The sequence below is a fragment of the Corvus brachyrhynchos genome, unplaced genomic scaffold (assembly GCF_000691975.1).
Source record: "Corvus brachyrhynchos isolate BGI_N302 unplaced genomic scaffold, ASM69197v1 scaffold34, whole genome shotgun sequence".
Lineage (NCBI taxonomy): Eukaryota > Metazoa > Chordata > Aves > Passeriformes > Corvidae > Corvus > Corvus brachyrhynchos.
Genome location: NW_008238126.1, coordinates 6,682,694 through 6,699,047, shown reverse-complemented (window position 1 = coordinate 6,699,047; position 16,354 = coordinate 6,682,694). Strand labels below are relative to the sequence as shown.

Below are 16,354 nucleotides of genomic sequence, written 5' to 3'. Positions count from 1 at the left end.
CTTTCCCTGACACTGAAGAACTCTTTAATTAAAAGACACACAGCTCCTCACTCACAACCCTTACATACCTAAAATCAGGGGCAGATTATCTCAGTGTAAACAAACTCCGTGATAGCAACACAGGATTTTGTTCCTCTTCAAAAAAGTCTCCACTTCAAATGTGTTTGGCCCAACAAAGGGAATTAATTTCTGCCTGAAGAGTGCATTGATCTTTTATCACCTGAGCAGCCTGTGGGTAACGTGGCTGGCTGCACAAGCCTAGCCCCAGGGTGAAGTTGAAATGTATATAACATAATGTTATTGTCATCCAGCAATTTGCATTTGTTCCTTCCCCATATCTGGATTTTTATTTTTAGTATATTCATGTAGCTTTTGCTGCAAGGGATACAGTTATATAAAAAAATTCATCCTTTTTTTATGCCAATATTCTATTTATATTCTTTGTAGTACATTATTCATGCAATACTGTGAATCTGAATTTTGTTCCTGGCTTGAAGACCATGGACATCTAAAGGCAGTTCTATTTTGTTCTATTCCATCCATCCTACCCACAAAGTTGTGACGTGACTGACACCTGCCATGTGCTGTTTGCTCTCTCGTGGCTCACCAGGGAAAAGGGCAGAGCAGACAGCCTTTCATTCAGGGGTGGTGGGGATTTTTTAAACAATGTAGAGGTTGTTGCAGTGTGCAGAGGTTATAGAGAGCTATGCACAGAGCTATGGCGAGATCAAGAAGCCGTGCCTCGCAGTTGGAGCTCTGCCTTTGGAATGTTTGCTGTTTCACACGTGCTTTTGCAGCCCACATGGGCTTTTCTCAGCTCATCCTCTCTTTCTCTGCACAGCAGCTTGGTAAAAGCACTTCTGTTTTGCCAAGGAAGCCAAGCTGACTACCAAGGTCTTCATCTCTGAACTTCAAAAATCAGAATCCCAGTGCAGATGTCATCAGGAGAAGGATTCAGAGATGGCTTTATATTGTAGATCAAGTAGGAGACCTGAGCAGAAGCATGAAGAAGGGCAAGGTGTTTGCTATAGCTCACCCTGCAGAGCAGATGCTGAGTGCTGGATGATGTTTCTGCAGTCTGGAGGGCCCTGTGTCCACGTGTGCTGCATTACAGCAAGGAAAGGCTGCTGCAGGCTGTGCCTGACCCTGCTCATCACTGGCATCAGAGAGGGGACAGCAAACACTGCTCATCAGCCTCTGAGCGCCATCCTTTTCCTCTGTGCACCACCTCTGCATCTCATTTCCTCAGGTACATCTGGTTTTCATCCCCACCTTAAATTGTCCATGCAATATTGTGCTTGTCTCTCATTTACTGAGACTGGCTGTGGAAAGAGGTGGAAAAGGTCCACCTGAGGACCAGAAGATGACCACAGCCCTAGTGCTGGACCTGCCAGTCCCCATTTGGGGCCACTGAACCCAGAACAGCTCTGATAATGCATCTTCCACCAGAGTAAAGACTTAGCTTTAAACACACACGGGATTATATTGGCCATATTGTTGAAAAAAAGTGTGCACTTAATTGTGGGATCAGGGCCATACTACAGAGACAGCCGTGTGGCTTGGACAGATAAAATACCTGACACTTTGCAAGGCTTCTAAATTAATTTTCTTGAGTCCTACAGTGCTTTGATGGGGCTGATCATAAAACTTCTGATGGAGCTGTGTGGGTACCTTCACGGGTTCCTAAACAATGCTTGTCCTGGCCAGTCACAGCAAGTGTTGGCTTTTGGAATGCAGGGATAAATAATACTGCATTTTCCTAAATCCCTCGTTCCTGCCAGTAATGCAAGACAGAGGAAGCAGCTCTGTGGTGGAACAAGTGATCCTATTTCCCCCTCTGCTGGAAAGCCACGATATGACCTCCTGGCAGGAAAAGGATGAGATTCCAGCCATGCTCGTCCCTGCCCATGGTGAGGGGTTGGTATTAGAGGATCTTTAGCGTCTCTTCCAACCCAAACCATTCAAGAATTCTATGAGATGTGCAAGGAATCAGGTTGGGGAGAGTGTCCTGGCCTTCCTGGAAACAGGATAAGGCATTAAAACAGAGCCCAAACCTTCCCTAGCACAAGGCTTTCCATTTCCCCCATTTTTGGAGAGTTTTCAGGGGTTTTTTTGGAGATATGTACCTTATTGCCTTTTCCCAGTGTTGTCCCACATGTGGGGCCAGTAGCTGTGACAAAGAAAAACAACTGGTCAGACTATCCCCAAACTAAAATATCTTGACCCTGGGCTAATGTTATCACCAATTATGTCTAAATTTTGTTATGGTCCAAAAAAGGCTGGATTGCCCCAAAATTCCCTTGTGCAGTGCTTGATGTTCACAACACCGTGGCTGCCCCATGCTCCCCGTGCAGTTGTTGTAGCCCGGTGTGATTTATGGCAGCCCTGGCGAGGCTAGTGGGGTCCCACAGGGCTGGCACTCACAAAAATGCATGTTTTAAAGAAATTTTGGCATTTTCCTTTAATTTTTAGAGTGCACATAGAGGAATCTGCCCTGTCCTTTTCCTCAGGACTGCGTCTCTGAAGTCAGAACTTCCTGATCCTCCAACAGTGCTGTAATTCATGGCCTGTGTTCATACCACTGGGCGGGTCATAAATCCTCCCCAGCTACCTGTACACAAAGCTGGCATTGATTCCCATCACACTGCGACTCCAGCACTGGCTTGGGAGACTTCCCTGCCAGCTCCCAGCTCGGCAGGACCCCCCTTTCTTCTCCAAGACCTCCAGGCAGCAGCAGGGCTTTTCATGTGGTGAGGAGCCAGACTCATGCTTTGAGCCAGGTCTCTGACAAATAAGCCTTTTTCTTTTCCTCAGTTTCTCTTCCTGTTATTTTTCAGCTCCCCTCAACTTTGGCTCTAGAAAGCAGGGGGAGTTTAGGCTGTGAGAGCATCAGTCCCACTCCTGAAGGCATTAAGGATGCTTGGGGCAAGGATTTGCTCGATGCCTGTGTGCAGAGGGGGCTAGGACAGAGGGGAATGGCTTCAAACTGAAAGAGAACAGGGTTAGATCAGATATTAGGAAAAAAAATCTTCCCTGTGAGGGTGGTGAGGCCCTGGCACAGGGTGCCCAGAGAAGCCGTGGCTGCCCCATCCCTGGAAGTGCTCAAGGCCAGGTCGGATGGGGCTTGGGGCCACCTGGGGCAGCGGAAGGTGTCCCTGCCCACAGCAGGGGGTTGGAATTGGATGACTTTTAACATCTCTTTGTGGTTTCTTTTCCAGGCATCTTATTGGGAATGACCTATAGGAGAGGGGCTGAGTCTGGTTGTATGGGATTAGGGTCAGCTCATGGGTATTGCTCAGGCTGCCCGTGGCTTCCTGCCTGCCCATCAGCAGCCACCTCTGAGTGCCAGCAGCACCCCAGCTCCATGCAGCAGCTGCCTCTGCTCCAAGGAAAACACCAAGCCCTCCTGAAGAGATAGATGAAATAATAATATTTGATCAGTTATGGAGGGAGAAAGGAAGTCCTGGGGCTCTCATCTCTCTTCTTGCCAAGCTAACCAGCCTTGCTTTTCCTGGGAGACATGCTCTGTAAAAACATGGGCTCAGTGTGTGGACAGATCCTTTCAGTCTGTTCTCCAGGGCAGAAATACCCAGTGATAGGAGAAGTCCTGTTTGCCCTAATTTCACTGGCCTGTCCTTAGGACCCTGAGGCACAGCTCACCATGGAAAGGAGCTGCTTCAGCAGGGAGTATGCGTGAGCTGCAGCAAGGATGCAATGGTTTTGCTGGGCTCTGCTGTCCAGAGATGAAGGAAACACTGTTCCTCTGGGGAAATGTCTGGTTTAAGCACTCCGAGGTCTCTGGCTTCCCTGTGGGGAAGAGCCTGGTGCAGGCTGGGCTGCTGCAGAAGGGTGGGTGTCACCTATGGGGAGACCTAAAAACTGGGGCAAGAATTACTGCTGGACACGGTGGGGCTCCTCATCTCTCCTCGGTTTTGCTGGCCCCAGCTGTGAGAAGGGACCTGAGAACACAGTGGGGGGGTTGGAGCTGGATGATCTTTACAGTCTCTTCTTCCCAAACCACTCTAAGATTCTATAAACTTCCACGGATATGGACATCATATGGACACATGGGTGCTGTGGGGACACCCTTGCTGAGGGCAAGTGCCATTCTTTCGCTCACAAAGCAATCTAATCCTGATCTCTCCCTTTCCCACCCCAAGCCCGCCGCGGTGCTGACATTTGTGGTTCAGGGAACCGTGGGTCAGGTCAAGGGCTGCTGGGCAGGCTCAGCCCTGCCCAGGTGAGGCTGTCCCCGCCCCGGGGGCAGACCCAGCCTCAGCCCAGGTGTGTTCAGGACTCGCTCCGCCTCGCCTGGCGTGGCTGCAGGACGGGCACCGGAGCGGGAGCAGCTGTGGGGGACAGGGCAAGGAACATGCTGGGCTGAACCGGTGGAACCGGCCTGGAGCAGCGAGGGATGGAGCTGGTAACTGCTGGGGCTCTGTCTCCTCTGCACCTGGCCTGGGGGAAGGATTTCTGCTTGGTTTTCTGCTGCCGATTCATAGCTTGGGGCTGTTCTCTCCATGGAGTGCCAGGAGCAGTTCATCCTGGGAGTGAGGTGCGCACTCTCATCACTGCTCCTGCTCTGTGTGGAGACCACACAGATGCTGCTTTGCTGCCCCAAAGCAGGGGCTCCCAGTGCCTGCTTTCTTCTCCTCTCACTCTGACATGAGCTGCAGTTGTGCCTCTTAGTGTAACAAAAACGAGAGTTGGGTTTTACTTATTTATTTGGGTTCTGGCAGAAGCCAGCGGGTTAATGAGTCGATGATATCTGCAGTGCACTCTTGTCAGCCTGCCCGGGGTGCCTGGGCTTGGCTCCAGCAGTCCCACGCCAGGGCAGAGGGCAACACAGATTAAATATTTACCCACCAGAGCTCCCTTGGGAATCGAGATAAAGAATGGAGTAAGCCAGAAAAATTCCAGGAGGGGAGCAGGCAGTGCTTCCTCTCAGCTGTCTGGCCTGCCACATCTTGAATGGGGTTTATCTTCCTGTGTTGATTCATTTTAGAGAAGCGACTTCAGGAAACTAATGAGAATTAGTTCAATTTAGTTAGTTAATGGAAAAGAGAAGCTCTGGGGTGACCTTATTGCAGCATTTCAGTACCTGAAGGGGCTACAGGGGAGGTGGAAAGACACGTTTGACAAAGCCATGGAAGGACAGGATAAGACTTCAGACTGAAAGGGGGCAGGGTTAGATCAGATATTAGGAAGAAATTCTTCACTTAGAGGGTGGGGAGGCCCTGGTTGCCCAGAGAAGCTGTGGCTGCCCCATCCCTGGAGGTGTCCAAGGCCAGGTTCATGGGACTCTGAGCAACCTGGTCAGGGGTTGGAATGAGTTGATCTCTAAGGTGCCTTGCAGTCCAAGCCATTCTGAGATTCTATAATTCAGATTCCTTTTTGTTAGTCCAAGGTATCAGCACAAACCTCCTGCTGATGCTCCTTCTGAAAGGCACCTTTATCATAGGCTTAAGCTGAGCTTTATTCTGCTTCCTAGACTGATCTTGATGTTGAAGAGCATTTTATTTATAGGGAGAAAATATGGAAAGTTTTGCTGCCCCCTGACTCTGTAATGCTTCTGTCCCCTGACTCCTTAATGCTCACAGCTTTCCGGCCAGTGGAAGTTTGTTTCCTTTTTGCTCTCTTCCCCTCTCATCCTTGCGTGGGCTTTTGCCAAGTGTTTTATTATTCACAGTCAATTATTTGGCCAGATGTAGCTGTAATACACATTGTGAGCTTTTGGCAGCCCTTTAAATTTATTAGTGTATTCTCCCGGCGTGTCAGCTGGTCTGATTTTCAGGGGACCTGAGCCCTCGCTGGGCTCCTGGGACACTGGGACTCCACGTGTGTCCTGCCTGTGACCTGCCCAGCCCTCTGTTTAGGCTGAGCATCTCCCTGAGCCAGCTGAAGGTGTGTGAGTCGAACAGGAGAGCTGCTTGGATGGGTTTGTGGTTTTGAAACAGTCCCAGCTCTGATGGAAAATTATCCCTGCAGAGACGGGGAGAACTCGTTGCACTTTGGAGGGTCTGGCTAAGCTCGGCCGTGTGCAAGGAAACAGCATTTGCAGGAGCTTTCTGGGGAGGGATGGATTGCCCAGCTGGGTGTGGGTGTGCAGGAGGTGGCCATGGGATGCGATTTAACCCCATCCACCCCAGCAGTTCCCTGCAGTTGGCTGAGGGCCAGACTTATCCCTCCTTCCCATGAGCATCCCATCAGGCTGCACTTTGGGGGAACGCTGTCCTAGTGAGGGGCGCTGAGAGTGCATCGAGCAAGATAATCTCCCACTTAATTAGGCAAATCAGTTGAAGCTGGCATTTCAAGGCAAGAGGAATAGCCATTTGAGGGAGGGAAAGGGAAGCTTGTATCCATCCCTCTGTAATTAATAGTGCCAAACTCGGGATTGTCGCAGCCCATTTCTGCCACGGCCGTGCCAAGGAGAGGCCTGACCAAAAACCCCCGTGTCTGCCTCGCCTGGGGCACACTGAGACAAGCAGGTACTTTTTCCTTTCTCTTTCCTTTGTCTCTGAGGGTGCTGATGAGGAACTCTTTGCTACAATAAGGAAAATCAGCAAGGGGAGGGAAACAGCGCTGAACTCTTCAACTGCTGCTGCAGCATGTGCAGCAGTGATACACTTAATTGCAGCTCCCTGCAATTGCATTAGGGCACCTCACTGCTTTGTTTCCTGTCCGGCATCGCTGGAGGGATCGGGTGCATGTGGCATTTTTTTTCCTGATTCATCCTCCGTGTGCCTCTGGAAGCTCCCATTCCCGTGGCTCGCCGCTAGATTAGCCTGTCTGGGCAGCTCACACGGCATCAGGCTGCTGACCACTAATATGAAATATAATTGGAGCAATTCAAACCTCTCCCCCAAGGGCTGGTTCTTTACATCATGTACTACCCTGTGAAAGTAATAAAGTCAGTGAAAGGGGTTATTCAAGAGAAATTGTCAGTGTTTAATAAATCGTGCAATTAAATGCAATAAAACCTCAGTATGCTATTCATCTGTTCTGTCTTAACACTTAAGGCTGGGGCTTTTTTCAGAATAACGAAGTTCTGTCCTAGATAATTTTTTCCAATTTCCTCATTAGACAGGTTCTCGTGAAGCCTTGCACTGAACTAAGCTGCCAGAGCAGAGCACCTAATGTAATCATGGCATATAAAAAGTTATAGAGCAGTTCAAGGACTTAAGTAGCTCATAAATTTTTCTTCATACTTTCTCCCTAGTTCAGTTCAGGGCTGAATTTAAGCCACGGCACTGCAGGCAAAAATTGTGGTCCCTTCTCTCCAGCGTGGGATGGTGGGACTCAGGGGAGCGAGGGACTGAAACAAAATGTTCTTTAAGTGCCCTTTTAAGCTGCACTGTCACTGATTAGCTCCCTTTCTTCAAGAACCTGGAGTGTGCTAACTGTGTGGGGGAGGAATTGAGTGTCAGAGCCAGTATCCATCACCTGCATTGGGAGGTGCTCTTGTTGTCTCTGTGTGCTACGTTTGGATTGCGTGTCCTCTGCTTCCTGGGGTGGAATTAAAGGCAAGGGGAGAAGCATCCAAAGAGCCCTGGGGTCCCTGAGCTGAACCAGCACCATGGAGGAAGAGCATTTGGTCCCCAGGGTCATTAGGAATGCACCATCAAGGAGGATATTTAGTGCATCTCTTCCCATGGTGGAGTTTTCTTAAGGAGGGTGGAGATGGACTGGACATCTCTGGAGCAGCACTGGCCTCTCCCCTGTTTGGTGCTTGTGTACTGAAAATAAAGTGCAGCTTTCATAGCCAGCAGGTGCATCAACAGCATTGCAGCACCTCTGCCAGGAAGCTCTAACACTGAATTCAGTGCTTGCCAGATCCTCCCGAGGGAAATTCTCCATCACTGGGTGACAGTGGGGAGAAGGAGGCGCTGGCCTCACTGATTCTGCTTGGTTTCCATGCTTTGCTCCTGCATTTCCCCCATTTTCAGCTCTTTTGTCTTCACCAGAAGTGATTTGTGAGCCTTTGGAGGATCCTTTGAAAGAGCAAATTCTCCTCCACTGCTTTTAAATTTTCACCAGGATCGGCACATCCTTGGTGACCAGGGTTGAGTGTGCAGCCCCTTTCTCTCTGAAAACAGTGTGATTGTTTAAATTGCCCATTGCCACCCCTGTAAGCAGCTGTTCTGTGCTCTGCTCTCTCCCCTCACCCAGGAAGAAGCGACTGATTTCAAAGCCCTCCGAGCGAAATTTCAGAATGGCTCTGACTTGGCCCACAAGCTGGGGCAGCCCCACCAGAAACCTCCCACGGAGATCGCCCCCAAGCCCGGCTCTGCAGGGAACACCCCGTCCAGCCCTCTGCCCCTGACTGAGAGAGAGCTGAAAGTATCAAAACCTGCCCACCCCACCTCCCAACCCTCTGTGCCCACCCAGCACAACCCCTTGGCACGGCCTCAAGCCGGGCTGGGTTACAGGGAGCGGATTGGGCACAGCAAAGAGCACAAGGGCAACCCCTCGGAGAAAGGGCTGAGTTTTCCCAAGAGCAGCTCAGAAAAGCCTCTGCTGTCCTGTGGTGCTGACCAGCAAGGATCAAGCCAAACAGCTCCAGAGGACCCTTGGCTCCCAGATTCTTTCCAGCATGTCTTACAGATCTGGGAAGAGACTTTATCCCGCAATGAGAAAACAAGTCCAAAGCTCCCAACCCAGCGGGCAGCAAACTCAGCTCCTGCTGCATCAGGCAGTGACAGGATGCGACCTTCTGGAAGGTCCCCTGTGCTGGACTGGTGTGCCCAGAGGAAGGATGCTCTGCATGGCAGTGGGATAGCTCTTCCTCAGGGTCCTGGGAGACACAGGAGCTCTGATGGAGCAGGTGCTGAGGGTGTGGTGGCATCTGCATTCTGCCAGTCGGGTTATCGTGCATCAAGAGAGCCAGCTCAGCACCAGACAGGTATGGTAAGGTGTATTCTTAACACGGAATATAGAAATATGTGAGTATATAGGTGCTCTGGAAGTGCAGGATGCAGCAGCTGGAGAGAAAAGCTCCTAAGAGTTGGGACCCTCAAACAAGAGGCCAAACTGGCCCATTGGAATGCTCTGTTCTTTCTCTGGGGGTCCTGGAGATAAGAAATGGGTCTCAAACTGCTGCTCAGCTTGGGTAAGGGGTGGATTCCCCATATCCAACAACTTTTTAAAACTCACTCTAAGTAATTGTCTACATTTTGAGAGTAGGATGAAGACTGAGGACAGGAGACTATCTTAGTTTTGGTGTGCTTTGGTCGTTTGCAATCTCAAGGTAAATGTGACTGCACACAGATGTGAAAGGCTTGACTGGTCTGCAAAGACAGTTTAATTCTAATTAAAATAGCTTAAACCTGAATCCCCCCACTCTGCACCCTCCCAGCTTTGCAAAAGGTCATATTCAAGATCTGAGAATATATTTCTTAGAGAATCTGGTGCTAGGAAACTCAGAGGCTGTGAAGGTCCCCTTGCTGATGTCACACTGGGTGATGGGGCTCTGAAAGCATTAAGTCTGTGTTTACCCTGGAAAGCCACCTCGCCTGGGCTGAGCACTGCAAACAGCCATGGCCCCAAATCCTGGCGGATTAAAGTGTTATCAGCACAGAAAATTGGGCTGGTATTTTATAATCCAGAGGAAGGGAGCTGTCGAGAGCTGAGAGCCCAACATGGTTCATGTGGTACAAATCTGTAAAAATGGACATTTCCATTTGTTCTGCCGTTCTGGTAACGTGGTGAGAGACCCCCTGTGTGATGGGGACGCTGAAATTGGGAGGAGGCAGAGCTGGTTAGAAATGTCAGTGTAACAACTAATGATCCTGCATGGATTTTTGCTTAAATCAGGGCTAATTGCTGCCTGTCCTTGTGCTTCTCTGGAGCAGAACTGGAACCTCCCTTCTGCCAGCCTGGAGCAGGAAAATGGTCTTACAGCCCTGGAAGCAAGTGGCCAAGAATTAAACCTCTCCCTTCAGCTGAATCCCTGGGTCCTGCCCCTGGGAAGCCTCCAAGACCCCCAAAGTTTGATCTCAGTGCTTTCCAAAGCACCATGCCTTTGGTCCACAGAGGAAATGAAACAAGTAAGAGATACTCAGTCTTTTTTCCCCAGATCTGTTCTGTAGAAAATGAATCAAAATGTGCACTTTATTGACATCTGTGAGGCTGCGATTTCAAGTGCACAGAAAAAAGATGTTGTTACTTGTTTATAGCTTCTTCCTCAAACATTAATAAGAGCCCAGCAGTTCCAGTGGGGCCGATTTTTGCTCTTAATCTGGAAAAGGGGTCTGGTTTTCCAGGCTGGACTCCATCCCATGCTCAGAAACCCGCTTCCCTCCCAACTGCAGCGTGTTGAGAGCAGTTTACAGCTGGCTGTAAAGCAGCAGCAGCTGGCTATGAGCTGAGCTGATCTTTATCACTCCTCTTCAATGGGAAATGCCTTGATTCTGGAGCACACAACTGTGGGAAGGCACAATAAAATTGTTAGAAAATAGTCTGCTAATCCCCCCCACTTCTGTTTTAAATACAACAGAGGACAATGTCATTAAGTGTTCCGGCATCAAGAAATGCAAAAGTTCAGTTTCCCATAATAAAACTCTATTGATGTTGCATAATAGAATATTCTGGACCACTTATTAAGCTGCTAAGTGGTGTTTCTTTATAGATACAGGCTTAATTATAGCCAGATCTTTAGGCACAACTTTTGATGAATTCAAAGGGAGCTGCTTTTCTAAGAAGGGCTCTGCTAAAGTCTCTTTGGCTTTACAGTGCCAGTGCTTATTGGTGTGCCCTGGCTTTGATAAGAACGAGAGGGAAGAAGGGTTTTTCACTGAAACTCTTCTAGCCTAGTTGCCTTTTCTAAATATGTTAATTTGAAGGAGGGAACTAGTTATATTTACATGCCATCATCTCCATGCCCTCCCAGTATTGCTGGGTTATCTGTCTCTAGAAACCTGGGGTTGTTTCCTGGAAACATGAAATAATGACATATTGACAGAGCCACGGCCCCAGTTTCTGCTGGGAATCCTGTGTCACGCCTGCCTTTGTGTGCAGCCAGGAAGGGCTGTCCCTGTCACACCTCCCACGTGCTCTGTGGGAGCCTGGGCTTGCCTTCCAACACTAACCCTCTGTGTGTTTGTGTGCAGCTGCTGGAGAAGAGGATTACCTGACCCCTGAAAGGTGAGCCTGGGGAGAGGCAAGGTGTGGCTCACAGGTGGCAGGAACATCTCCATCCCATTTCCCATTCAGCCTGGAGGGAACATCCCGCTCCTGGAGGCAGCAACTTGCTCTGGGGGTTGTTCAAGGAAGTGGAAGTGTGCAAGGCCAGGTTGGATGGGGCCCTGAGCAACCTGGTCAAGTGAAAAGTGTCCCTGCTTGTGGGAGAGGGAGGGTTTGGAACTGGATCATCTTTAAGGTTCCCTCCAACCCAACCCACGCTGGGATTCTGTGATTGTGTGGACCTAGATGGGAAGCTCAAAGCTGGTTGGGATGGCCCTCTCCTAATGGAGAAATCTTCATCCCTGTTTCCTCCTGTGAGCTCTTAAAGCCTCATGGAGAGCCATATCCATGTGTCTTTAGGTCTGGTTTAGCTGGTGGGAAGGAGAACACTGGCAGTGCTTTAATTGCACAGTCATCACCCCCTGTGTGGTTTTTGCTTCCTGTTTGCTGTGTACTCAAGGTTTGTGTTTTTAGAAAAGAGATGCTTTTGAGAACTGTTGTTGAAACAAAGCTGTGGCATAACCAGCAGGTGTTGGGGGTTTCTTTGCCAGCAGTAAAGGAGTTTGTACTCTAGCATGATTCTGTGAGCTTGTGTTTGTGCAGCCAACACAACCAGGGCACAGGAGTCACTGCCCTCCCTCACCATCCCAGCCCTTCAGCTGTCTCCACATGCTGAAGTGAGGTTTTTATTGAGTGGTGGTCCAAAATCACTCGAGTTTGTCTGAAAGAGCTCAAAAATCTTGCAGACACAATTCTTTGGTATCCTGGCTTGGCATGAGTGGTTGTGCAGCAGCCTGGGTTTTGTACAACAAGAACAGCAAAAGTGGAGGAAAATACTCATATGCATGTTTTGTTCTACTTGTGTAAAGGGGAAATGGAACAGCTGAACCAAAGCAAAGAGAGGGGAATTCTTAAAATACTTTCTGTGCCCAAACAACTCCTCCAGCTATCGACAGCAAGTTGTTCTTGACATCATGAGGTGCTCCTGACAGTGTGGGCTGGTGTTAACTTTTAACCCGTACTTGTCAGAAGAGAATGGGTCAAAAAATAACCTCCTCCAAGCTGTTCTGCACTACAAGAAGCTGTCCTAGCAATGCAATGCAGCAGGATTAGCTGTCTTGCTCCAACACTTGTGATATGGTCTTTACAGTAGGTCACTTGTTAAATATTAACCCTGTGATAACGGAGAAAATGAGTTAATTAACTCTGGCATAAAAGCAGAATAACAGCAGTTTGGGGATGGAATTCCCCTCCTCGAAGCCTCACCTGGAATGAGGTCTGGTCTCTTAGAGACCTTGACATAGTTTCATGTGCTGACTAATCTTGAGCTCTGATTGCTTGTTTGGGGATAAACACGCTGTGGGACCAGCCAGGCAGTGTCCCCAGTGCTGGGGGGCTGCAGGGGGCTGGCACAGCCTCTGGTATCGGCACAGCCTCCTGCTTGACTTCAGGGTTGTTTCTTTCTCTGATTTCACTGCTGTCAAAGTGCACCTTGAGCTTCTTGTTCCTTTAGTTCTGGTTTGCCCTTAGTCCTTGCTCTGTCGAGGCCGAGTTGTGACAGTGAGGTGATTCCCGGAAAAAGAGACCCTCCCTGGAGTTTTTTACAGACTTCCAGTTAGAAGAAGGAAGTTCCTGCTAGAATTCCTCCTGGTGCTCTTTCTCCACCTTACCCTGTCCCCCCATGTGTGTTACAAGCTGTGTTTTGCACCTTTGCTGCTTCCTGGTACATTCCTAAAATGCCCAAAACTGCTGCTGTGGGCGGAGGGGAACACTCAGGGATTCGCCTGGGTAATTCAGGAATGCTGGGGTTTCCCCCTGTGCATCTCCTCCCAGATGACACTAAAGGGAATTTCTGGAGAAGGAAAGGAAGAAGGAGAATGGGGAAACGGGAACTGGACTGGGGAGCCCAACACTCGAGGCTGCGTGGTGCTGGAGCTGTGGTGCTTTCCCTCCTCTTGTGGCTGGCATGTGCCACTCACGGGGTTGGAATGGAGTGGGTGGCTTGATAAGCCCAGGAGCAGGACCTTTAAACATCCCCTCTGCTATCTCTGCTTTCCCTTTTGTTCCCTTCCACGAGAAGCCACGTGCCAAACAGTGCAGCTGGGAATTGTTATCAAAGTACCTGAGTAGGCCTGAAAAACACCACACTCCGATTTCCTTGGATTTTTTTTTTTTTTTTGTTCTGTTCCTCCTTGAGGGATTGCTGTAGGCAGGAGACTCTAACCCTGATGTGCTTTGAACCCTCTAAATGCAGCGTGGCCTCCCAAAGGACCAGCAGTGGGAGAGTGGAGTCAGGGGGAAGGTTCAGCTGAGCCCTGCATCTGCCACAGGTCTCCTCTCCCTCCGAGGAATTCCTGATTTCACTTTGCTTTTTTTGTAGCCTCATTATCAAAGTGCTTGATTTCCTTGTCCTTAAGATGAATTTTTTCTTTTTTTCATACTACTAAAAGGGACAGGAAAAAGAAAATCTTTTCTCTCTTTTTCATCTTCTCAGTGCTCAACTTGAAGAGTGGAATAATTATGAAGAAACCCCGATGTACCTGAATCAGTCTGGGGACACCACAACCTTGTGTGTCATTGAAGGTACTTTGAAAGTCAGGACTATGAGGTGAATTACATGCTAGCTGGGAAAAAAAAACCCTTTAAAACAGGAAATAATACAGCTTCTTCAAGTTGAGAAAAGCAGCTGCACAGTGGTCTGGGATAACAAGCGTGATTCTCTGTCCTATCCTTCTGTGCAGTGTCAGAATTCTGGGGCACAGACAAAAAGACATTTTGGGGGTGAGATGATGCTTATAGTAAAACTGCAGTGGGGAATATCACAAGACATCACCCATGTAGAAGAGAATAAAAAGAAGATAGTGAGGCAAACCTCAGCATCTTCTTGGGAGCAGAAGGACACAGAGCACAAGACTTTTCCACCTCCATCAATATTTTTTCCCAGTATGATTTTCTCTATGAAAGGTGCCACTGCTCTGCTTTTACATTTTCCAGCGTTGCCTCTTTTGGGGAGGTTATTTCTGCCATGTTGCACTGATTTTCTCTCCCACTGGGAAGGGAGCCAAGCAACTCCCTTGGGGGGAACTGCCACAGCCCTCTGGGATTTCATAGATCCCTGAAAACTCTGGCAGTCAGGCTTGGTGCTGCAGCTCCCTGCATGTAAACCAATGTTCAAATAGCAAAGGGAGGGACCTGCAGGACATGGTGAATGTCCATGGTGAATGTGTGCCTGGATGCTGAGCATCCCAGCTGAAACTGAGTTTTGCAACTAAAAATGTAGTGACTTTAACATGGACTAAAAATTAATATCTGTTCATAAATATCTTTCCTAGTACCTAAGGCAGAGCCTCAAAAACACAAGGTGAGTGTCTTGAAAACTTTTAATATCTGTATTTCTTACCTTCCAAGAATTTCTCTGTGTGTTCTCTGTGAAGACTCTCAAAAAATAAATAAGAAATTGCAGAGGGGACACAAAGACTAATGAGATTCCCAAACACACCAGTGGGAAGAGTCAGTTCCCTTGACTTCCACTGCAGAAATGTAAGGAAGTGATAACACCAGCTGGATGTTGGTAGTAGACCAAGTAGATGTTAGGCACAAATATCAAGAATGTGAATTTTTGAAAGACAAATCCAATTAAATGTTCTGGAAATTCCTGGCAAGGGTGAGCTGGTGCTGGTAATCCCTTTGTGAAGATGTCATAGGAAAATTGAGCCAGGCTGCTTGGCATGGCAGCACCCTTGAAGTCCTGGCTCATAAGGGAGAACAAGTTTGGTGGGCACAACTGGAGGGGTTTTCATCCCCTGGTGCAGGGATATCTCTGCTGCAGATCACTCTTTTTGCTTCCCCCTGGCTGCAGAGGTGGCAGTTCCCCTCGGCAGTGTGGATATCCTGCAGGGAAGGCAGGATCCTGCATGGCACGGGGCAGGAATTGCTGAAGCTGGTCCTAGAGAAGCCCTGCTTGGCTGAGCTCAGGGGGCAGCTGGGCTGGGAGCACACATCACCTCGTGCCAGGAGATGTCCAGGTCCTGGCTATCAGTTCTGGCCCTGCTGAAACAGGGGAAACTACTCTTTGTAAAATGTCAAACTCTACTTTCAAGTCCTGGCTTGCAAAGCCATCAAACTGCCTGGGAAATAGCACAGCTTTCCAAACATAATTGTCTGTGTGTGATTTGCAGAGAGGTTCTCTGGCTTGGACAGAGTCTCATTTTATGGTAGGCTGGGAAATCTTTATTTAAATTAAAAAAACTTCCACCTCCTCTGCGATCTCTCCAGTCTGAAATAGCTTCCTTGCTGACCAGTAGCTTCATTGGTCCAACCCTAGCACTGTTTCATTATCCCCATGTAGTTTGTCAATATGTGTATGCCCTGTCCTGCAACGTAGATGAAATATCCTTGCCTGATGACTATTCCAAACACAAAATACTTCTGGGCTTTCTAAAGGAATATTTCTTTAAATGCTGGTTGACAGTTGAGGCCTTGTATGAAAGCTTGACTGCTGAGAAAACACAGTGGCTGAAGGCTTTCCTCTTCTTTATTCTAGAAACAGAAGATTTTCCCCTTTGCCAAATCCAGGTAATTTCCTTTCCTCTCTCTCAAACTTCTTCTCGCCCCACAACTGACTCAGGTTAGGAATTGAATATTGCAACACTCAGTAAATAGAAAGAAATATATTTCATATATTTCATGACCAAGACAGCGTAGATGGTGCTTTTCTATGCCAGCACTCATGGTTGCTAAGATGGTTTTCATTCTAAAGCATATCTGGAGGGGAGATTGTAAAAAAATTACACTGTCTGTTCCTACTGAAACCGGAACTCTTCCAGTGTAAGCAGGGAGAGTTATTTATGAGCCTCTCAAGCTGGGGCACCTGGTTCTAGATCCAAGGCAAGGCAAAGTCCACACTGAATTTCACCCTACAAATGTCACACTCCAAGCTCCTTGTGGTGTTTATTCATGGTCACTGTCTGAAGGCTGGGGTTTTTTGATGGGGATTGAAGAGTTACATGATAAAATGGGGTAATTTTCGTGGGAAATGTGATGGTGGAACAAAAGTTATCAAGTCCTGCACCCTGTTGCTGTATCTTCTTCCCTAAATCTTGATACAGTGTGGTGAGAGGCACACCATGTGATCCAGGTGCCACTACAAATGGATCTAATTTGTCCATTCCTG

At 48.5% G+C, this 16,354-nt stretch overlaps 1 protein-coding gene across 3 annotated transcripts in view; it reads left to right on the top strand.

Moving 5' to 3' along the window:
• Nucleotides 1-4,283: 4,283 nt before the first annotated feature.
• The window catches only part of CUNH1orf168 (chromosome unknown C1orf168 homolog), a 23,136-nt gene continuing 11,065 nt past the window's right edge, over nt 4,284-16,354 (top strand). For all 3 annotated transcript variants that reach the window (XM_017733493.1, XM_017733492.1, XM_017733491.1), the window contains exons 1-7: nt 4,284-4,423; nt 8,170-8,902; nt 9,852-10,046; nt 11,109-11,142; nt 13,676-13,764; nt 14,514-14,542; nt 15,725-15,756. In XM_017733493.1, the coding sequence (XP_017588982.1) occupies nt 4,415-4,423; nt 8,170-8,902; nt 9,852-10,046; nt 11,109-11,142; nt 13,676-13,764; nt 14,514-14,542; nt 15,725-15,756 (1,121 nt within the window). In that variant the 5' untranslated portion in view covers nt 4,284-4,414. The remainder of the gene's footprint in view (nt 4,424-8,169; nt 8,903-9,851; nt 10,047-11,108; nt 11,143-13,675; nt 13,765-14,513; nt 14,543-15,724; nt 15,757-16,354) is intronic.